Source organism: Odontesthes bonariensis, chromosome 16 (genome assembly GCF_027942865.1).
Source record: "Odontesthes bonariensis isolate fOdoBon6 chromosome 16, fOdoBon6.hap1, whole genome shotgun sequence".
NCBI lineage: Eukaryota > Metazoa > Chordata > Actinopteri > Atheriniformes > Atherinopsidae > Odontesthes > Odontesthes bonariensis.
This window is the reverse complement of record NC_134521.1, coordinates 9,119,504-9,143,593: the sequence shown is the minus strand read 5'-3', so window position 1 is coordinate 9,143,593 and position 24,090 is coordinate 9,119,504. Positions and strand designations below refer to the sequence as shown.

Below are 24,090 nucleotides of genomic sequence, written 5' to 3'. Positions count from 1 at the left end.
AAAATGCTATTTTTTATGTATTTCCTGATGAAGATTAAAAACGGTGAAAATCTGAGCGAGTCCGACACTTGATAATGGAACAAAATGGCAGTAAAAGACCGTTAAATTATGCACACTGAAACTGCAGCGGCTGTTTACTCGACCTAACATGGGCTCAGATAAATTTTCCTGGCCTGATTTTAATAAAGTGTGTGTGATGTTTTCCTGCTCAGAGCTCAGAAAATGACTGAGTGGTCTGAGACGTGAGCACAAAGAACAGAAATCTGTGAACATTTAGGCCCGCCGACGTTTTTATGTTTCACCTCAAATGCAACTTTTTCTTGAAAGTTGAAACAAAGAAACGGTAATTGTTGTGACATATTTCTGTTACATTTTTTTGTTGTTGCAGGAATTCATCTTAACTGTGGGCTTATTGTCATGGCAACAAGCACATGATTTTTTTTTTTTTTTTTTACCTCTCCAGCTCTGTTCAGCCATTCGTTTCCTTCTCTGTGTACAGATGACACTGATATGAGAGTTATCTTGTTTTGTTTATGCTAATGCGCCGGTAATGCAGCTTGCCTTTCTGATATCTTTCATCTTAAATTAATTGAGTATGTTGTGGCGTTCACACTGCTTTGGAACCAAAATATATGCGGAAGGGGAAAATTTATGGTGTTGATTTGCGCTGCTATCCTGCGTATGTATATCAGAAACAGGGATCAACTGAGATTAGTGAACCCTTCAAAGCCGCTCTTGTAATTGCCTCCAAATTAAGGCAAGCTCAACTGGAATAAAGGAAGGAAGCATGAAATAATTAGGCCAGTTCTTTCCGTTGGTCTTAAATTCTCTTCCTCTTGTCATTTCTTTTTCTCACACCCTCTCGTTGGTTTCTTTAGGTGACCATCTTGGTGGATGGGATTCTCACCACCACCGGCTACACGCAGGAGGACTACACCATGCTGGGCTCTGATGATCTCTTCTACATAGGGGGCAGCCTAAACACGGCTGACCTGCCCGGCTCCCCGGTCAGCAACAACTTCATGGGCTGTCTGAAAGATGTGAGTAGAGCTCGACCTCACACAGAGGACTGGAAATGTTATCCCAGCCTTATTAGACAGCGCTGCCCCATCCTATAATCATAGCATGCTCAGCGCATAGAGAATCCTCCCTCACATTTGTATTGATTGTCCTGTTGTAGGGTGTTTGAAGGAGATCCTTTATGCTGCGAGGCAGCATACATACATCCGCAGGAATCCCTTTGAGAATATCGTGCTAATACACAGAAGAAACAGTTGCATCTCATGTTCAGTCCCGACACACTGCCTGAACCCAGTTTTCATCACCACTTCCACGTTTTTGAAGTGTTTTCACTCCAGCCTGCACCTGTCACATCGATTACCTTCAGCAAGCAAGACGAGATCAAGCACTAGGAAGCACTACAGACCAGGCTCCGGATTGTCATAGAAAATGAATAAACTCAGTTCTTCCATAAGAAGAAATGATGAACTGTGAATAAAGAATCTCAGTAATCGGGAGGAGACATCAGGGTGGCAGATTTTTCCTTCTAGGGGACACCGACCAAATCACACAAATGAGTCGACTTATTTTCAGAGACGTTCGCATCACAGAGGATGAGATTTATTGAATAATTGCTCACAAACTGTTATAAAACAGCGCCTGATCCCCTTTAAATCCAGCTGTAGGGGATGCAGCAGCGAGCACAGTGCACCAAGGAAGAGAACAACACATCACTTAGATAGAGGATACACAAAATGCACCAGGCAAATAGAGTGGAAATAACCTGATTAAGCTATATGTAGCAGCAGCAGCACGTCGGCTCGGTGTGTGCGCGTTCTATAGGCTGGTTAAAGGTGGTTTAATGATTGCTTAAAGTCAGAGACCATGTGTTTGACTTCAGTGCTCAGATTAATGTTTGATTTGTTCAGAAATCCAAGGTATGCTGGGCTGTAGACATGGCGGAATTACTGACATCGTTTCTGGTCTCGGCTCCTTGCTGTGCATTTTGTTTCTGGCTTCTGTACCATCTGAAACCATGGTAACCGCAAAACAAGCCGTCCCCATGTTCAAGCGGTATTAACGACTGTTTCTTTGTCATTTCTTTAGCTTTTTTTTTCCCATTCTCACCATCAATCCTCGGCTGTGGATCGACTTTGCCTGAATAAATGCACAAAAAGGCAAAAGTTGGATTATCCAATTTCACTATTTCACTTTGTTCATTTGTGTGCCGGCCACAGCAGCAAATACAATCCCAGAGCAGAAAGGTTTATGTAAAAACAGCAGTTTTACCGCCTGGCAGTCTGAGTAGACGGCAGGCCGACTTGAAAACTGAAAGCTTTAAGCATATATTTACACTTTTGAGTCGACAAAATTGAAAATGGCAATAGTAAGGTTGCAAAACACTCTCTTGTTGCATATTGTTGTAAAAAAAAAAAATTTTTTAAAAGGCCACTAAAGACGTGGAAGACCAAGAAAACTTTCTGAAGAAACTGCTTGCAATATTTCTGTTGGCATATTAACAATAAATGAAGGTGAATTTTTACCAAAAGTCACATTTACCAACAGTGTGCATGTGACACTGAGTCTGTTTCTGTGGTAGAAATGTACACCTGAGCCTCTCATCTATTTATAAAAGGGTTTTTACCCTACAACGCATCACACAACTGACTGAGGTTCAGCGTAGTGTGCGTCATTAGAGGGAGGAAGCAGAGAGGATCCTTTCATGCTAGATTTTTGAATAGTACCAGAGGAATTCACCATCTCAGTACATATTTATTCATAGTTTTCATTGTGTTTTTGTTGGATTTTGTGTTATTCTAGCTTTACTTCCTGTTTTATTTAGATTTTTTTATTAGTTTTGCTCTCTGCTTTCTTTGCGTCTCACCCGGTTTTCAGTGAGTTGATGCCATCACGTGTGGTGCATTCCTGATTCATTCACCTCAGTAAATATATCATCCGTCTTTGCCAGATTGTTGCCGTTGCTCAGTGTTTGTTCCCGCTACATTTCAAGCTCTGCTCTATTTTATCTCATACTTTGTTGGGTTTCCTACCATGCAGTGCTTTTTGTTCATCAGTAATTAAACACGGTTTATTAACTGAATATAACAGATGACATTTAATACAAGCATTATTAAACCTATAATATCCTCACTGAGAAAAAGCAAAGAAAAATGTTTTTTTTTTGCTCGTGCAGACGTTCGTGTTCTGTTCTCCTATTGATTTATTCATTTAGGAGTTTAAATAAGCATAACAAAGCTTATCTTGCTGTGATTCTGGCGAACGCATTTTCACCTGCGCTGTCCCTGAGTGCAGCTGTGGATAATATTCCCAATTGGCCGGTAGTAGTGCAAACATTTCAGGCTTTATCTGCTTCATATTCTTCTCTTTTTTGGAATATTAACCTTTTAATGACTTGGCTCAAATGTTTTTACCAACTTAAGAAGGATCACCGTCTATCGTGCTTTTACAAGAAGCCAAAAGCAGCTGTGTTGTTTGTAAATGCCCTGCTCCTTTTTATCTGCAGCTCTGCTTGTTTGGAGGCCCACGCTAATTCGTACCGGTCTCGGTCGATTGCTTTGGTCATTATTGAAATTAGCTTGTGTGCCCGTGTTCACAGATCAGTGCGATGTAGGTATTTCACATGCAGAATTGGCCACTCCTGTTTCCTGCAGATTTCCCTTCCTTTGTTTCAGCCAGTGGGTAGAGTAGCCAACAATTGTACTCAAGTAAAAGTACTGTTACTGCAGAATAATATGACTCAAGTAAAAGTAAAAAGTAGTCATCCAAATAATTACTTGAGTAAGAGTAAAAAAGTGCTTGGTGAAAAAACTACTCAAGTACTGAGTAACTGTTGAGTAACGTCTGATTTATTTGTTAACACAAGCATTCAATCAGACAGACAAAAATACTAAATAATCATCTTTAGGCAAATTAGAGTTCATCCAAATGATTAAATAAATTAAAATTAATTAATTAATTACAAAATAGCTCAAATTAAAATAATCCAGGTAAATTCAAGAACTTCAATATAAAAATAAAAGAGACTTAGGAAATATTTAAAACATATGTAACCCATATGTAACCTAAAAAACAAACATTCGCCTATCCATGGGAAAAAAAACGAGTTTAGGAAACTTACCGCTACATGTTTCCTCAACTTAGATGTTGAGTTTCTGCTGAAATGTGCGTTTGTTTTGGTTGACACAGAAGACACATAATGTAGCTGCTGTTTCTCACTCTTTGTAAGGTAAACATGCTTTCAGTATGAGGCCTCGTCTGTGTCTTCATTTCCCACCGTTGATTCTGACATTTTTCATCTGTTTCTTTGTTTGTTTGCTACGACTGTAAACTGTAAAGCTAACCCGTCCCGCCGCTGAGATCAAGTATGGTCACGTGACCAGACTGTAGGGGTGCAACGGATCAAAAATCTCACGGTTCGGATCGTTCCTCGGATCAGAGTCACGGATCATTTTTCGGATCAGCCAAAAAAAAAATTAAAATAGACAAGACAAACATGTTTTGTCTTTTTGTTTATTAACACTTTTAAATTATTAAATTGAAATATATAAAATCAACTTAAAGTGCACAATTAACATCTTCTTTTCAACATAATCAAAGAAAAACAACTTAAAGTGCAACATAAAAACACACCGATAGCGTTTGTGATCGCTTTAGCCCGGTCGGATTGTGAAGGAAGGGGCTGCTTAAATGCCGCGGTGATGAGCGGTTGTTGAGCCGCTTTCGGTTTCACTCCTGTCAGTGAAACACCGGGGTGATGTCGCTGCAAGTGCGTGGCCATGCTCGATGTGTTTCCACTGTTGTGTGGCTTTCTTGTGCCACAGTGCCTACACACCGTCACGGTTTTATCCACCAACCTCTTTCCTTCTTCATTAAATTTGACAGGGAAGCCAAAATGCTCCCAAACAGGGGATTTAAATGACGTGGGGCGTTCAAGCTCTTCTGTTCCTCCGCTCGCCATGACCACGCTGTGTTGCAGGTTAGGGGTTTTCTTTATGTTAGCTAGCGCTATGTCAGCTACGTGTTATGTCTGTGTGGTAACCTAGGCGACAGGTTTGTGTGGCAGCGCGAGTATATGGAAACAGACGTAGCACTAAAGGCAGCAGTTATCGCTACAGTAGTCACCGAAGTATTTTATTTTCCATGCCCACTGTTCTACATGTTGTACGCTGAGGACAATAAATCTCAAACGAGCCACAGGACTGTTTGCTTATTGAAGAGGGAAGTGTTGCAGACTTTTACCCAGAGCGTGGAAAGTAGCTCTGTCCCTGGAACTAGCAGGAATGGTTACGGCTGTGTGAGGACTGAACATGCGCACAATTTTTTTTTTTTCATAAATCAATCCGCGGATCATGTGCGTGCCGAACCGAAATAATTGATCCGAACGGATCACGGATCAATGATGATCCGTTGCACCACTACCAGACTGCACGGCTACGTTTGATTGGTGAAACACAGTCAGGTGGTAGAGCCTTTGGTGGAAGTCACTCTCTCTGTCAGAATAAAACATTAAATGAGGCGTAGAATACCAAAGAGGTAAGAAGAAAAGTAACCAGCTCATTTTAGCCTAATGTAGCGGAGTAAGAGGACAGTTTCTTCTTCACAAATCTACTCAAGTAAAAATAAAAAGTATAGGGATTTAAAACTACTTCGAGAAGTACAATTTTTTCAAAAACATACTCAAGTAAATGTAACTCGTTACTACCCACCTCTGGTTTCAGCCACGTACATCTGTACAGATCTCCGTTCTTGGTCGTCCTGGTCATCATAATCCTCTGACCTTCATTTTCTACCTGGTCTATAACCTCCTGTGGGATCACTGGCTCCTTGACATCATTACAGAGGCTGCATGTTGTTGACCCATCCAGTCGTCATGTCGGTGTTACCGTTGTTCAGGTCAAATGTGGGCCGTTTACCCACTCGGTCATCGTTGGAATCATCGAGGTCATAAGAACCCGGGAGGTGAAACCGCCTGGGGATGGGTGTCGAAGCTGTGTTGCAGGTGGCTGATAGGTGGAGCCTGTTTTTCCTCAAAACACAACATCCTTGGAGACTACAAGTCAAACAACATTCGAGCAAAGACTTGTTCACACCGAGGATAAAACACCCAAATGCAAGCTGAACATTGTTGTATGTTTCTGTGTAGTTCTGTGTGGAAGGATCGGCTCAAATAGTAAAATAATTGACCTTTTATTGTGAAATTCTTAAAGACAACCATACTACAGTGAGAATCTGACTATCCGTCCATCCATCCATCCATTATCTTCCGCTTTTCCGGGGATCGGGTCGCGGCTGCAGCAGCCTAAGCAGAGAGACCCAGACGTCCCTGTCCCCGGCCACTTCCTCCAGCTCTTCTGGGGGGACCCAGAGGCGTTCCCAGGCCAGCCGAGAAACATAGTCTCTCCAACGTGTCCCCCTCTTCCCCGGGGCCTCCTCCCAGTGGGACGGGCCCGGAACACCTCACCGGGGAGGCGTCCAGGAGGCATCCTAACCAGATGCCCGAGCCACCACATCTGACTCCTCTCGATGCGGAGGAGCAGCGGTTCTACTCTGAGCCCCTCCCGGATGACCGAGCTTCTCACCCTATCTCTAAGGGAGAGCCCAGACACCCTGCGGAGGAAACTCATTTCGGCCGCTTGTATTCGCGATCTCGTTCTTTCGGTCACTACCCACAGCTCGTGACCATAGGTGAGGGTAGGAACATAGATTGACCGGTAAATCGAGAGCTTCGCCTTCTGGCTCAGCTCCTTCTTCACCACGACGGGCCGGTGCAGAGCCCGCATCACTGCAGACGCCGCACCGATCCGCCTGTCAATCTCCTGCTCCATTCGTCCCTCACTCGTGAACAAGACCCCGAGATACTTGAACTCCTCCACTTGGGGAAGGATCTCATTCCAGACCCGGAGAGGGCATTCCACCCTTTTCCGGCTGAGGACCATGGTCTCAGATTTCAGTTAGTCAGATGTTAGTTAGTCAGAGAATCTGACTAACTAACAGTAAATGATATGTGGGTCTGCGATTGGGATGAGAAAACAATCCAGTGTTGCTAAAGTTTGGGCCACAAGGAACTGTGGGACAGAGTCTTTCATAAAGGATGGCCCTGTGTATGCCCTGTTAAAACTAGGGCTGGTCGAGTTAACTCGTTATTATCGCGTTAACTCGTTAATTATTTAACGCAAAAAAATATTTTATTGCACATTAGCGCAGGTTTTATTATTTATTTTATTATTGTAAAAGTCTGTTGCTCACAGGCTTTTATTTTGTAAAAGTCTGTTGCTGTCTGCTGCGGAACCGGAAAATATAGTAATCGGCGGATCCACCAAACATGGAGAAGGGTACGGAACTTTTACTATGGAACATTTTCATTTTAAAGTTCTTCCAGACGGCGGAGTCGACAGAACCAAAGTCATCTGTAAACACTGCCAAGTTGAATTGTCTTCTCATCGTAGTAGTTCCAGTCTAAAATATCACTTAAAGGCAAAACACACAACTGATAGCAGCAAGTCATTCAAGGAAACAGACAGTGGAGCGAGGCTTCTACATAAAAACTACAGAAAGATGCTGATGTTAAAAGTGTGTTTGCACAACAAATGTTATGGCACTTTCATTCATATGGCAGCACATTTAAAATAAAACTAAATGCTAAAGGGTATACACTACTTTTGAATAAATATTTGGATTTTGCGTACAAATGCGATTAATCGTGATTAATCAGGGAAATCATGTGATTAATTAGATTAAACATTTTAATCGTTGCCCAGCCCTAGTTAAACCAGATGATAAAGGAGGCATCAGAGCTCCTTCCTTGTACATTTGGAGAATTCCCAACAGCTTTTGTTATGACTGCCATGATACTCCTGGGTCATTTCACCCAGTTAGGAAGGTTCCAACGCAAAATAAGCTTAAGTCTTCTTTCAATGTATTTTGTGATGCTGTTTGGGTCGTGAGTTAATGTTTTCTGAGCTTTATTCCTTGTGTTCGGTTTGGTTTTCCCTGTTAGCTCAGCTTCCTTCATCTGCCCTCGAGTTCTTGGCGCTTTTACAAAGGATGTGGCGTGGCCTGCGCTCTCTGCAGCGTTAGGATGCAGAGCAGAGAAGAAGAAGAAGAACGCTGCACTTTGCTGTAATTTGTAATGGCTTTGGAAGTGGAGAGTGGAGATTTTAAAAACACTCACACCTCTGTGGAACGGTTTTAAATAGCCTGCTTACACAATCGCTTTAACATCTGCATCCAGTGAAATGAAAATGAGATGTTATTTACGGACAGGTTATTGTTCCGGTGTTGCTGCCAATGCTGCAACCTCCGCTCTGTAGGCGGTGGGGCTGGCGGTGCTGCTCAGACCCACTGCTGCTGTGCACCGTCACACAGATGTACTGTGGGCTTGCAGGGAGAGCTAATGATGGTACAAAAAGCCATGAGGGTGGGTTAACGGACCCCAAAATTTCCTAGTAATGAGTGGGACTGGCAGCAGGGTTAAGAAACGTGCAAGTCCAGGTGAGAGGCCTGGAGTTTGATCATGAAAAGGAAACGCATATTAATCCTAAGCCTTAAAGGATAGAAAAAGAGTCTTATTTTGTCGAATGTGAGTGATCTCTTCGGACATCACATGCTCTACAACCCGTGTCCCGCACAGCGAAAATCTGATTCTGTAAAATGGGATTCCACTTCTTCTTTATTGTCCTTTGGCTTATATGAATGTTCTGCAGAGGTCACCGGGACATTTTTGGAGCCATCTGTACACTCGTGTAGTTGCAAGCGGCTGACGTGCTGCTCACCCCTTGTGTAAGTGACTGGCTTGATTGACTTCCCGTTTTTGAAATTGCCTGTTCCACTCATTTCTCGATGGTCAGTTTCCCCATCTGATTTGGCTGCCTAATTAGTCACACGGAGGCAGTGTGAAGTGTGATATTGGCTGACGCTGCTTCTCAGCTCTGCTGTTGGCCCTCTGTGCAGCGTGGCGTGTTACCTCAGGCTGTGGCTGGTTGCAGAGCGAGGTGGCAGATAACGGTGGGCTCGGGGTGACTTACAACCGATACAAAATGAGACAAGGATTACATCGCCTGCTGTGAATATTGATGAGCCCGGGAACAGAAGCTGAAAATAATACAACAAAGAGCCCTGTGCAAGTATTCTGTCAAAGAAGGTTTCCCATGGTTTTAGATATCAAGCGATCATACTTGTATGATCAGGATTTTGTTTTTTTGGGGGGGCGTTTTGCAGTTATTTAAGATATCCAATCAATAGCAACTAGGGCTGTGCAACGATTAAAATGTTTAATCTAATTAATCACATGATTTCCCTGATTAATAACGCATTTATACGCAAAATCCAAAAATGAATTCAAAAGTAGTGTATAGCTTTTAGCATTTAGTTTTATTTTAAATGTGCTGCCATATGAATGAAAGTGCCATAACATTTGTTGTGCAAACACACTTTTAACATCAGCATCTTTCTGTAGTTTTTATGTAGAAGCCTCGCTCCACTGTCTGTTTCCTTGAATGACTTGCTGCTATCAGTTGTGTGTTTTGCCTTTAAGTGATATTTTAGACTGGAACTACTACGGTGAGAAGACAATTCAACTTGGCTGTAAATGCAGGAGTTTTTTTTCAACCTATTTTGAAATACGTGCTTTTATGTTGAAACAAATAAAACAGGAAGTAGCGCCGGTTTGCTCCTTACTCCTTACAATACTGGGCAATAAGGAGCACCTGTAGGCTGTAGCGGTGATGTTACCTGCTAGTTTATTTTTATTTTATCACTCCATGCTTCGTGGTGTTTGCTGTAACTGTGTGAATGTGATGCATTCAACAGACTTTTACAATAATAAAACCTGCGTTAATGCGTGATAAAAATATTTATCGGCGTTAAATAATTAACGAGTTCACGCTATAATAACGAGTTAACTCGCCCAGCCCTTATTCCAACACATCCCAGAAAACATTCTGACTATGTGCTGGAAAAGATGGAGGCTGTACAGAATGAGGTGGGTTTGCTGTGGAATCATTTAGCCCAGGAACTCTGGCCACAAAGGGATTTGTTTAACCATTAAATTAGAGGTAAACATTGATTGTGATTGGATGCTAGCTGTGAGCACTGAGTGTATGTAAAAGATGGAGGTAGCCACTAGCTTTAAAGCATGAAGCCTCGTGTGTCTCTCATGCTTTTTTAGAAAATAATCCATGGAGAAGAATGTAGTGTGAGGAACTGTAACATCAGTGCCTGCTGCTCTCAGCCTACAGAAAGAGGCGAGAATGTTTGTTTAATTATCTGAAGAGAGGACACTTAATCTTCCCTTTGTCATGCAAGCGCGTGGAGCAAAAATAGTGGGAATCCAAAACCCAAAGGCCGGCAGGTCGGGGGAAATAAGACTTTTTTTTATCAACGAAATTAAAACTGAAGGTGCTGCAACGCTCTGAAGTGCTCAACACAAAAGATCCAAAAACACGAGGCAGAGCGTGGGAAGAAAGCTCGGAAACACACAAAGCAGTGGCAAAAGAAACTAGTTTTAAAGTGCCTCTCAAAGTAAAGGGTGCTCTCCCCTTGTATCCCTCTTAGGTTTGGAAAGAGTCCTTCATGCAGTCTGATAACACATAAGGGCGCAGTGTTCCCACCCTGGAGTTCTGCTCCAAACACACACAGCATCTAACAGCTGGCACTTTAACTGGTACATAACCTACAGCTGTGATCTGGCCACATAACAATAATCTATGCAGACAATATCTACTGCTGTGAAAAAAAAGGGAAATTGAAAATATCGCACCAACCTTTGTCCATCTTCCTTCTTTTCGATATGTGCAAAGGATTGTGGGTGCTTTGAGAACAGCAAGGATACAGAGAAGCATCCTTGAAATTTCACAGAACTAAGGACAAAGTGATCCTTCAGAGGATCACTGACATCTTAGCAGTCCTTCATTTTCATGATCTGGCATCTTAGAAATGCAGCTATTAGTGATCCTTCCTCGACTTTGAGAAGCCTCTTTGTTGAGGGCTGTGATACCGTTGGCCCCACAGTTTGACATTTAAATCAATCAAATAACAGCGGATGGTTATTTGGCACTAAACGGTGCACAGTTCTGCCATCCACAGCCAGGTTTACTTGGAGTGCATCACTGGATTCACAGCCACATCCTTTGCGATAAAACACCTTTTTCGGTCTCAAAGCTTTTCGCTTGTGGCCAAAACTTTTAAGTTTCAATCTGCTTCCAGCTATGAGTTAGTTTGAGGTGAGACCAGAGTCAACAACCAAGGCTCTTATTTCCCGACTGCCTCCTCTGGTGTGCGCTTTGCCGATCTGATTGATTACATCTGATCTTTTTTTTCTGTGCCCCATGTTTCTACCAAGGAATGCTTCTGTGTAACAAGTCAGTCAGATTTACCCCTCACTCCCCAGGAAGCATTTTTTAAAGATAATCTACAGAAAATATCCATTTTTAATAAGGCTGGGCAACGATTAAAATGTTTAATCTAATTAATCACATGATTTCCCTGATTAATTACGATTAATCGCATTTGTAAGACTTGAATGACTTGCTGCTATCAGTTGTGTGTTTTGCCTTGAAGTGATATTTTAGACTGGAACTACTACGGTGAGAAGACAATTCAACTTGGCTGTAAATGCAGGAGTTTTTTAAAAATTTATTTTGAAATACGTGCTTTTATGTTGAAACAAGTAAAACAGGAAGTTGCGCCGGTTAGCTCCGTGAGCTTCACACAGAGACCGAGGCGCACCTGTAACGCTGATGTTACCTGCTAGTTTATTTTTATATTATTATTTATTGTGAATGTGATGCATTCAACATAGAATTCGACTTTTACAATAATAAAACCTGCGTTAATGCGCGGTAAAATATTTCTCGGGCGTTAAATAATTAACGAGTTAACGCGATACTATCGAGTTAACTCGCCCAGCCCTAATTTTTAATAACATATATGTCAAAAGTACCCATTGCATCAAGGTCACCACTATCCCCACCTGCCATGACGAACATTTACATGGGAGACATGTAAATGTCTGTATTTGCATCGTGATCTAAATGCATGTGAACTTGTTCTCTTCTTCTGTTGTAATATTGAATTCCCCATTATTTGTTGAGGAAAACTGAAAGCAAGCAGATTCAATCATGAAGCAGGGTGGTATCGTGGTGAAAAATCATTTCTGATCCAACTTTAGCTTGTTAATGATTGAATGTACTCAGAACAATTTGTTCATATCTTAGTTCCTCTTCTGTCTATGCAGAGATGCACAGCATGAGACAAAAAAAAAATCATCAGTGATTGACTTTCTTCTCCTTTTTCAGTTTCTGCTTCCATTTCATGAACAATCGCTGTTTCTTTGATATATCATTCTTAATGGAATCAACCAGGGTATTTTTCTCTATGAGCTCCCAATTCTTGCACTCACTGAGGACTAATATTCAACCTTTACACTAATTTATTCCCCGGTCCAGCTGTCATCTCACCACAGCTTTCTCTCTCATTTATTAGGTCGTCTACAAGAATAATGAATTTAGACTGGAGCTGTCACGCCTGGCTGAACAGCGGGATCCCAGGATCAGTATCCATGGTGATCTGATATTCAGCTGCGAGAATGTGGAAGCCCTGGAGCCGGTCACCTTTGACACGCCGTCTGCCCACTTGACGTTGCCCAGGTGGAACACGAAGAAGACGGGCGCCGTATCCTTCGACTTCCGCACCACGGAGCCCGGCGGCCTGCTGATGTTCAGCCACGGCAGTCTGCAGGGCACGCTGCCCGACAGGAAGCCGCGTGCCGACTTCTTCGCCATAGAGCTGCTGGATGGGTTTCTCTATCTGGTGATGGACATGGGCTCCGGCAGCCTTAAAATCAAAGCCAGTGACAAAAGGCTGGATGATGGCGAGTGGTGCCACGTGAACTTCCAGAGAAAGGGGCGCACTGGTGAGACGATTATGTGTGTTTGTGATGGTGGGGGGGAAGCCTTCTGTCTGCTCTCTCCAGTTTTAGCTGTGGAGTATAAAGGGCTTCAAGCTGTGAAATTGCCATATGCCAGCATGGGTACAGTCATATCCGCACACTTATTTCTGCAGTGAAACATCCATGCGTATTAACTTTTAATTATCATGATATTTTTAGTGCAGAGTCTCCCAGTCCAAGTGAGAAGAGGAAATGTCTGCCTTATTTATACTTATACAACCCAAATGATTCACGCCGTTACACGTTTTTAGGTTACCACGGCGATATATATCTGTCATTTATACATTTTTAATCTTTCTTTTAGTTCCTGCTTTTGATAAGCCTCGTTTCCACTGTCAGTACGGTTCGGGTCACTTCATATCGGGTCGGGTCGCTTTGGGGTCAGCTTTGTGTTCCCACTGTACACTCAGAAAATAAAGTACAGAAGTGTACCTTTAGGGGTACGATGGCTTGTCACTGGGGCAGTACCCTCAGAAGGTATAATTTTGTACCTTGTGGTTTGTACCTTACAGAGACCAATCTTGTACCTCTGGTGGCAATTTTGTACCCTTATACTGAAGTAGCCTAACACAGACTGTCTATTGTACCCCAGCATGTAGAAAAAAAGGTACATATATGTACCTTTTGAACCCTCAAAAAGGTACATATAGGTACCTTTAGGCCCAATAATTAACCCTAGGGGGTACATTAGTAGAGATTGTACCTCAGGGGACAAAAAAGGACTTGTACTGTACCCCTATTTCTGAGAGTGTACAAAGGGGACCCTCAGGGGTGGGCGGAATTTCGAACCACTTCCAGTGTTTTCTACGGTGGCCGACACGTGCAAACGCATTGCAAATGGCAAAACAAATCCAACAGTAAAACGCCGCAAAGAAAATTGCGGCAATCACAAAAACAACCGGAGCCCACACGACGCAAATGTCAAAACACATGCAGGAGAGAAAAACACAACGGAAGTTCGCCAGGCCACTAGGGGGTCTCGACTTGTGTGGGATAGGTCCTATCCGAAAGGGGATCGACTATAGGAGATCGACAAAGGAGAAGAAAGTATAAAGGTATGTTGTCCTTTTCGTCTTTTTTAAACCTTTGGCATAAAGACATAAAGGACAAGGTACCTTTATACTTTCTTCTCCTTCGTTGCTCCTTCGATCTCCCATAGTCGGTCCCCTTTCCCAAAGGTCGAGACCCCATAGTGGCCTGGGTGAACTTCCGATGTGTTTTGAGTGAACTTGCAGCGCGTTTTTCTTTCTTGCATATGTTTTGAAGTTTGCGTCGCGTTTGCTCCGGTCGTTTTTGTGATTGCCGCTTTTTTCTCTTGCAGCCTTTTACTGTTGGATTTGTTTTGCCGTTTGCACGTGTCGACCACCGTAGTTTTCATAATATTTATGCCAGATCAAATATAAAAGACAGTAGACTAAAACCAAATAAGCAATAGGCTAAAAAAAGAACCAATAAAATGCGCCGATCAAAAATAATAAAAAGCCATAGGTTAAAACCATTAAAATATAACAAATAAAAGAGGGTAAAAAGAGGCAAGAGGCTAAACAAATAAAGTGCAGCAGTCAACAGCCCAAGGAGTCTACAAATGGGCTTCAAGATCCAGTGCGCGATCATCTGCTTAGTGGCCGGGTCTCTTCTAAGCGCCGCCCTATCAGCTGATCTCCACGTCCCGCGTATCCACGGCCTGCCACTGCACCTCAGTGAATCCATGGAGCTCAGTGAATAAAAGTCCAGCATTAAAAATGTCTATTGCATACAAAACCACACATCGTGCAACACAAGCTCCACACAAACAACCTTCAGGTCCCAGATGATGCATGCATTAAAATGCATCAGTGACCCGTTCCTTCTCTACAACATCCGGAGGATTCGCCCCTTCGTCACCAACAAGGCAGCACAGGTGCTCATCCAGGCTCTTGTCATCTCCCGCCAGGACTACTGCAACTCGCTCCTTGCTGGCGCCCCGGCTTCTGCCATCAGACCTCTGGAGCTGGTTCAGAAAGCTGCTGCTCGTCTGGTGTTCAACCTCCCCAAGTTCTCCCACACCACTCCCCTTCTCCGCTCTCTACACTGGCTCCCTGTAGCTGCTCGCATCCAGATTAAGACTCTGGTGCTGGCCTACAGGGCAGTGGAAGGAACAGCTCCTTCATACCTCCAGGCTATGGTTGAGCCCTACACCCCCGCCCGACCGCTACGCTCTGCGGCCTCCAGGCGCCTGGCTGCCCCGTCACTCAGCGGTCCCTGCGCACCATCCACACGGTCACGGCTTTTCTCTGTTCTGGCGCCCCGATGGTGGAACGATCTCCCGACTGATGTCAGGACAACTGAGTCGCTGCCCATCTTTGGCCGCAGGCTGAAAACCCATCTCTTCAGGAAACACTACCCTGATCCGCCCTCTTAGGACATCCCCTGTTTCGTCCTAGCTCCTTACGCACTTATTTGTTTCCTAAATTGTCTTTGTTTTCTAAATTGTCTTCCCATTTGTCTAGGTACCTAACTTACCGCACTTACTCCAGCACTAGTTACGCTCTTAGCTGTTTGGTTTTGGAAGGAAATGCACTTATGATGAGTTCTTTTGCCTACCGATGTGGAACGCACTTATTGTAAGTCGCTTTGGATAAAAGCGTCTGCAGAATGACCTTAATGTAATGCAATGTAATGTAAAATATACATCCTATATAAAAACACAATAAAAAGCATTGATCTACCAGTTGACACGGGTACCATGGGACCGGTACGCTTTTGTGGAAGTGGAAACACGGAGTGGAATCATCGGCATACAATGATAATTTATGAGCTGTACCAGCTCTGGTGATGCCCTCAAACCCACCCTCCTGACGCAGCCAGATGGCCTTAGGTTCAATAGCTATGGCAAAAAGGAGCAGGAAAGAGGGCAGCCCTGTCTGGTTCCACGATAGAGGGGAAATGGGTCGGACTGGAGTCCACTTGTGTGGACGGAGGCGACTGGGTTAGCGTAAAGCAATTTGATCGAAGATATAAATTCTGGGGTGAAACCAAATTTCTGCAAGACAAAAAAAAGGAAGTTCCACTCCACCCTGTCGAAGGCCTTCTCTGCATCCAGTGAGATAATCACTTAATAATCCAGTTAAGTCTCCACTGCCTGGACGGGGGGGTACGCCTTGAAATAAGCGAACTGTTCTGAACCGACCTGTACCGGACTGCATAGTGGAAACAGGGCTTTAGTTCACCTCCAAAACACCGACACTTCCCGGCGCCCACTTCCTGAGTCTCATACTTTGTTCTTTCTTCTCACTTAGCACACCCAAACTCCCGCCTCCTTTTTCCAACTAAAACATGGTTTGCCCCCACAGGGTTCATCTCTGTGAACAGCCAGAGCGTCCCATTTACCGCTAATGAAGGCAGCGAGATCCTCGACCTGGACGGGAACATGTATCTCGGCGGTTTACCTGAAGATCGCCAAGCCCTCATCCTCCCCCCCGAGGTGTGGTCCGCCTCCCTCGGCCTCGGCTTCGTGGGCTGCGTGAGGGACCTCTTCATCGACGGGCAGAGCCGCAACCTGTGGCGGCTGGCGGAGGTCCAGACGGCCACAGGTGTCAGCAGCTTCTGCACCAGAGAGACTCACGTCAGGTGCGCCCGAGACACGTGTGCCAATGGCGGATACTGCAAAGAAGGCTGGAACCGTCACATTTGTGACTGCAACGGCACCGGCTACTTAGGTCCCAGCTGTGAGAAGGGTAAGAGTTTCTGGAAGCGTTGGAAGTGGATAAGTGATTTTAGAATACTGCTGCAAAGCTTTTAACACACTATGGGTGGTATTTTATTCATAAGCCGAGGTGTAAAAAGTGACTGCAGACAGAAATAATGTAGAAACAGAGAAAATCCATCATCACACCTACTACTCGCTGCTCCCAAACGATAATAATTTCATTTGCAAGTGTAGTTGGTGATGTCATATCTATTTAAATGAGTGCCTTGCTCTAGACTGAAAGCAGTGTTTTACGCCTGGCGACCGTTCCAGCGTAATGGAATGTAATGTTTTTCATTTGATCCGTTTAAAAGTAAATTGCAGTATTTTTCTACAGTGGAGTGATTCATTAATGAATCAGTGTGGTGAGGTTGCCAGTGCTCTGAGTGTTTCATTAGAAATGCAGAGGTGCTTCAGCCTGAATCAGGCAGCATTAGCCGTGCAGATGGTTTCCTCACCGACGGGCCAAATTACGCAGATCCACTGGCAGCCGATCGTGTGAGGGATGCATGAAAATCCTCCCTGTGTTGCTCTGTGATGGGCATAAATCCTGCAAAGATTTAATTGGTGGTTTAATTTCACCTTTTTCTTCGTGTGCTCCAGGCTTTTTCTGCCATCTGGTGTGATTGATGAAAACTGCAGTCTGAAAATCAAACTGTGCAGCGCCCACAGATTGATCTCCTAAAAAGAGTTTAGATCTTCTCCAGTGACGTCTGTTTTGTTCTAGGGATTCAGCAATACCACTTTTTTTCAAACCGATACGATACCGATACTTGGATCTTAGTACTTGCCGATACCGAGTACCGATGCCGATACTTCTACCACAAAAAAACGTTTTGTGCCCAAGGCACACCAAAGGACAAGTAAAAATCTCAAGGCACACCTATTGTGCAAAATAGCCCTTATAACACGTGTTATCACTCATATCATGTAAAATATCTGTAAATGTACATAATTATTTACTAATGCCAAATACAATATGACAAAGACAACTATTGTACTCATGAAATATTTATTAATGAAATATTTCAAAAATGTATTTGAAACTTTATCAAATTAGACTTCATCAAAGCACCAACACATTCATTTAAACCAGACAGGTCACAAAATTAAAAATGAGGCAAAGGAAACTCAGCAGAAATTCAGCACAGATAACTGTCAATGCAAGGAAGCTGCATTGTCCACGGTCCTAAACTACAAATTATCAATGCAACATTTCAGCAATCAGTGAACCATGTGCTATTGTAAATATTTTGCCTACTTACAAATTAGTGAGATACGTGTGCCTATGATCTCTTTTCATGCAATAAATTGATATCGGTTAACTTTAACGAGTACGAGTACGAGTATATTAGAATAGTATCGGCCCGATATCGGTATCGGTGCATCCCTATTTTGTACGTTTGATTTTTTAATCTTTGAAATCTGAAATCCGCAGAGGCCACCTCCGTCAGCTACGACGGCAGCATGTATCTGAAGGTGGTGCTGCCGAGGACGCTGCACACGGAGGCGGAGGACCTGTCCCTGCGCTTCATGTCCCAGAGGGCCTTCGGGCTGCTGATGGCCACCACCTCCCAGCAGTCGGCGGACACCCTGCGCGTGGAGCTGGACGGAGGCAGAGTGAAGCTCACTGTAAACTTGGGTAAAGCTGCTGCAGCTAACACGAGCAGATGATACCGTTTGACCTTTTCAGACGTGTCGCAGAGACGGATAGCTCGGTGTATTTGTTGTGTCTGAGGCTCTTTCATACCCATCCACACACCAGCTGCAGTTGCCTAAAAAGAGAAGCACAGCCCCTGGTTGCCTCTGCATGCTGCTGTCGTTTGTTTGCTTTAAACTCACCAAGGTAGGCGGTACCAAAAAGCAGAGATCTGCAGTTTATTTACACACATAAAAGTACTTTTGTCTCACTGAAAATGTCAGCATGTCCTCACATTCGTACACGAGACAGACGAGCTGTCATGGAAAGTAATCTGGCATAAGTCATCCATGATGCCTCACTGGAAGAAGGCTTCAGTCAGACAGCAGAGCCTGTGCAGCCTTAAGGTAACTTTAATGATAATAATGTAATACTTTTGGGAAATTTAAAAGTGCCTCATCTATGGGAGTGCATTGGAAAGATTGTTATCAGAGAGGGAAGCATCTCCCAAAGCTTTTTCAGATGTCACATTACGATACAAAAAGAGAGACTTCACCAGTGTTAGGTTGTAGTTAAAGCCCTTTTAATCACATCACTTACCTTTTTGTTACTTATTTCACGCTACAGTAACCCTGCAGGGAGTTTTTAATTCTGTCATTGTGTGGGTTTATTATATTACAGCAGCGTCCAACATGCTCATTAAAGGGATAGTTCGCCTCTTTTGACATGTAGCTGTATGACATCCCATATTAGCAACATCATTTATGAACATTTTCTTACCCCCTGCTGCGTCCTGTGAGCCGAGTTCCAGCCTCGTTTTGGTGTTGATGAAGGTAGTCCGACTAGTTGGCTGGGGTTTAAAAAATAAAGCGTTTTGCTTCTCAAAACAATATGCGTTCAAAAGACTAATACATTTGCATCACAAAATCGTTCTCCAGGAAAAAGTCAGACCTCACAATCGCTTGGCGCTATTTTCTCTACCTTCGTATCACTGCCTGCTGTGCAGACCGAAGTGCAGACCGAGCAGTCCCCTGCTTCCGAGCAGCAAACACCGTAACAGGCGCGGCTGTCGGCAGGCGGCAGCACGTAGTGATACGCAGAGACAGGTGTGGACAGGTGTGGCCCCTATTACTAATTTTTTCTTTTACTTTGGGGATTAAAGAGACTCCAAACAGCAGACATTACATCGTCACTATTTAGATACAGACAAGGAACACACACACAGAGAGAGAGAGAGAGAAGAGAGAGAGGATGAGAGAGAGAGAGAGAGAGAGAGAGAGAGAGAGAGAGAGAGAGAGAGAGAGAGAGAGAGAGAGAGAGAGAGAGAGAGAGAGGATGAGAGAGAGAGAGAGGGAGAGAGAGAGAGAGAGAGAGAGAGAGAGAGAGATGAGAGAGAGAGAGGAGAGAGAGAGATAGAGACGAGAGAGAGAGAGAGAGAGAGAGAGAGAGAGAGAGAGAGAGAGAGAGCATAAAGACAATGACATTTGATAAAAAGTCTCATTTAGTTTCCATGGTAACCTTGCCATTTAACCACTCGACCTCACCAGAATTAATGCACAGCTATTCTTAAAATGACTTCGAGGTAGAATGGAAAAGCTATAATTTAAAAAAGAACTGTATTTCAAGAAAAAGAATATATATTTGACTTTTTCCCCCTTGCATTGATTAGCTTTTAGTTTGGAGAAAAAAAAAGGAGGTTTTGTCACAGAGCAAATACACCGTGGGTAGCTGCAATCATCTGGTTAGGGAGTCTTTCCTAAACGTACGTAGTGTCGTATTGTTGGTTAAACATAAACTACAGAATAAAATCAAACAGATGGTAAAAAATCATCAATAAAAAAGTTATTTCTAAGAAAGCAAAGGGGGCTGGTGCCTTTTTAAGCAACTGTGTGGGTGTTACTCTGCCTTCTCTTCGTCTCCGCCTCTCTGTCTTCTCTCTGGGTTCATCCCGGGGTCGGGTCCCACCTGACCGTCTCGGCTCTTTCAGCCCTTCAATGGCTTGTCTGCAGTTCAAGGAGAGGGCAGTCAGAGACCTGATTCATCATTACTATGAAATATCACCACTTAAATGGTTCACACTGTCGATGGTCCCAGTGTAGTTCAATCCCCCTCACATTTACTGGTCTTTTCCAGTTTAGAGTCACTTCACCGAACACTGAGTGCCGGTGACGGGCGCGCACACGACGGCACGCACACCTGCGGCGGAGTCCCTGGTCTCTGGCTGTCCGTTTCCACTGCTCTGTGATGGTTGACAGCTTGAGAGCACTCCTCTGCCATGTGACTTACACCAATGTACCGCTAGGCTGCTTTAATTATTCAACACGTGCAAATGATGAGTGGGCGAAGCCATTTGGAGGCCGGCAATTTGAATATTTTTGCATGGATTTATAATATATTAACTGTTTTTAGATCTAGATCGGTGTTGGCAAAGCATCGTGTTTTGTGCTTTGGTCAATGTTTTCAAGGTGTAAGTATTATTGTGGCTGAAGGTTGTGCAAATCGCCACTTTCCCTCCGAATTTAACTAAAAAAAAAAAGAGATTCAAGCCATTAATCACACAGAGTTTTTAAGTGGAGGTGCATCAAATCCCATCAGGATTCAGTCATTTTTAACAGTTCTGGAAAATTAAAACCCACACTGGGGACAAGATATAAATTCATTATACTTTACATGAAATTTTCATTCTATTTTTGTCAACAATACGAGACTTTTATGGGAAATTCTGCATAATTCAAGCATTTACCAGGACTCTGCTTCTCTGTAAAGTCATATTTGCTTCTTTAAGAAGCTTTCCTTGGCTAGGAAATTGTTTTTGAATTGGCTCTATATGAATGAATTGGATTATTTTATAAATAATTATGATTACAATGAATTGAATTCCAATTGGCTTGAATTGGACTTTATTATCTAAGTGCCTTGAGATGGCATTTGTTGTATTTGGCGCTATATAAATAAAAATTAATTGAATTGAATTTAAGATGATTGAATTGTGGCGATTTTTTTTTCATTAATATCTCTACATAAGATGCTCAAATCTGGTGCGTGCTCCATTTTCTGTTTTTGTCATAGACTTCAGACGACTTTCCTCACAGCAGTGTGTGTTTTTGCTGAAGTACCCCAAAGCACATGTCAGTAAAACCGTCAGTCACATTATCCCAAACAATCCAATCCAGCCTGAAACCGAACGTAAGCAGCCGTAACGGAGGCAGAAAACACAGCAGCACGGGTGCACCTTCACTTCTTAGGATCAATAAAGTTGTTATTGATTCTAACTTTGAGCTGCTTCGTCTGGGCCTCCAGCAGCGCCAGACACACACACACACACCGACATCGTCCTTTTTCCTCACTGGTCGTTTTCTTTAATGTCACGAAAACTGCGGGGAGGAAGGAAGGAAAGTGGCGGTTTAGACTCTCCAGGCTGTCCCCGGATGGTGGGCTCTAAAAAAGCACTGAACTGTCTGCAGAATGTACCTTGAAGGATGTGAAATATTCTCCTCTTTTTGTGCTGTTCTTTTTTTCTTTTAATCTCACCATCTCACTCTCTCTCTCACCAGATTGTATCAGGATAGACTGTAATCTCAGTAAGTGTCTCCTATGATTATCTACTGTACCATGATGTAGAGAACATGCACTGTGGTATATTTGTGTGCTTCCTGCCTCTATATTCTCTATAATTCATTTATTCTGCTCCGCTGTTCTGGTTTACTGTTGGTTTTATCTTTCTCACGAGCATCATTATAAAGATAAGAACCTGCGATGTTGAACTTAAAGGGGAAGTTCGCTTTTTTTTTTAAACCTGGACCTTATTTCTGGCATAAAATACGTTCATTTACTCACCGATAACAGTTTGGTGAAAGTCAGAAGATATTTAGATCACTGGAGATCGGCGTATATCCATATAACGGGAGAGAACAGGGCAGAGACAATACAGCCTCTAAATAAGGAATTGTCTGTCTTTATTTCATCAATACTTTAAGGCGAGACACTACAGGTGTAATATTTTAAAATAATAGATATCACCATGAAACTTCCTCAGTTGATTACTTAAGTTTAATATGGCAAATTAGGCATTATCTCAGTAAATATGCGCAAATTTGCATATATTTCCAGAAGATAGATCTGAACATATGATAAAGCCAGGTGCAGAATTCTTCTTTCATTTTGTTTACACAGAAAATGAAAAGTAAATTACAGAGGGATTTCAAGATATTTGCTTTCATTTCCTAGGAAATCAAAATATACTGTCCATAGCCTAAAAAACATCGATTTTCGCCATATCTTTTTATTATAATGTCACATAAATCAGGTCAGGAATGATTTATCAACAAATCCTTTTGTAAATATCTTCAGACTACTGCTAAGTGTATAACTGGAAAGTTTGGTGTTAGTAGGTGGTCCATAAATAGACGAAGCTCGGCATGGTAAATTCGGGCGAAACGTACTGCCGCGAGTAAACAAAATGTAATAAAATAAACATTTTAATTTATGTTTTCAACGTTTTCTTTATAGCAGGTTGAAAGAACACACATTGAAGGAGTAGACCGGCCCAAAAGCATGAAAAATCACTGTTTTTGCCTGCCGTGTCTCGCCGTAAGACTAATGAATGAATGAATGAACGCGTAGTATTGCACTGTTAGCTCAGAGCTGCCGTGTTGTTGTTATCGGGGGCTTTCTACTGGGATGACGTCATCAACCCGCGCCGCTGCAGCACAGCTTATTCACTCCGTGCTCTGTGACGGTCGGCTAACTTCACACAGAGTTTGCTGCTGCTAGTTTTGTGCAACATGGCAGGATATTTATCAGATTTTGACGACATTGAGTACGATGGACGTCCTTATCATTTGGACGAGGAGCTCCTGGAAAGAAGGATGCAGAAGCAGAGAGAGGAACAGCTGGCCGGAGAAGAACTAACTGGTGGTGTTGGTGTGGTTTACCTACGCCGAGGCCAGGAGACACACGTCTGGATGTTTCCAGAAATGAGCGTCTCACAAGACAGATAATGCCTTATTTAGAGGCCGTATTGTCTCTGCCCTGTTCTCTCCAGTGATCTAAATATCTCCCGACTTTCACCAAACTGTTATCGATGAGTTGCTGAACGTATTTTATGCCAGAAATAAGGTCCAAGTTTAAAAAAAAAACTAAAAACTTTCCCTTTAATTGGATCATTTTGCAGAACACTCACCCAACAATCCAAATGACACTTTTCCCTTTTTATTTCAGTGTCATTTTATTTTAATCAAATGTTGCACAATCTGGCATACAGTAGTTTGCTTTGAGTAAATCATTCTTTCGCCGCTAGCTAATTAGCTTTCACAGCTTTCACAGCTCATAAATGGGTTCAATTTAAGCATAATAAGCAATTCCCTTCCTCGAACAAAACAGCACTCAGTCTCACTTCAGGGGAAAACAAAAGTTACGTCTTCCTGGGGAGTAATTACTCTGGTGACGGCTGAGATTAACTTGAATGTTAGCTTCATGTGTGATCAGCAGATTAATATGAGACAGCTATCAAAATAATGACTTGTTGTTGCATAAATTGTGAGAGAAAGATGAACTCTTTCCATCTTGGGAGGGGAATTATTGAGAGGTTTTAATGGTGTTTTGGGTAAATTAAATCATCAGACGCCTTTTGAAGTGCAGCCAGCGTCTGAATGGAGCTGCTCATCGTGCATCAGCAGACACTTGTTTTTCTGTTCATGACTTTAATTGCATTAGTGATTCTGGACCAGATGTTCGGATAGATAAAGCGAGGAAAAC

The 24,090-nt window shown here is 43.0% G+C and overlaps 1 protein-coding gene across 7 annotated transcripts in view; it reads left to right on the top strand.

Annotated features, from left to right (window-relative positions):
• The window catches only part of nrxn2a (neurexin 2a), a 179,867-nt gene that overhangs the window by 45,758 nt on the left and 110,019 nt on the right, over nucleotides 1-24,090 (top strand). For 5 of the 7 annotated variants that reach the window (XM_075487680.1, XM_075487681.1, XM_075487677.1 and 2 more), the window contains 5 exons: nucleotides 879-1,040; nucleotides 12,502-12,931; nucleotides 16,300-16,683; nucleotides 18,133-18,336; nucleotides 21,888-21,914. In XM_075487680.1, the coding sequence (XP_075343795.1) occupies nucleotides 879-1,040; nucleotides 12,502-12,931; nucleotides 16,300-16,683; nucleotides 18,133-18,336; nucleotides 21,888-21,914 (1,207 nt within the window). The remainder of the gene's footprint in view (nucleotides 1-878; nucleotides 1,041-12,501; nucleotides 12,932-16,299; nucleotides 16,684-18,132; nucleotides 18,337-21,887; nucleotides 21,915-24,090) is intronic. The other 2 variants (XM_075487682.1, XM_075487679.1) reach the window with 1 other exon arrangement.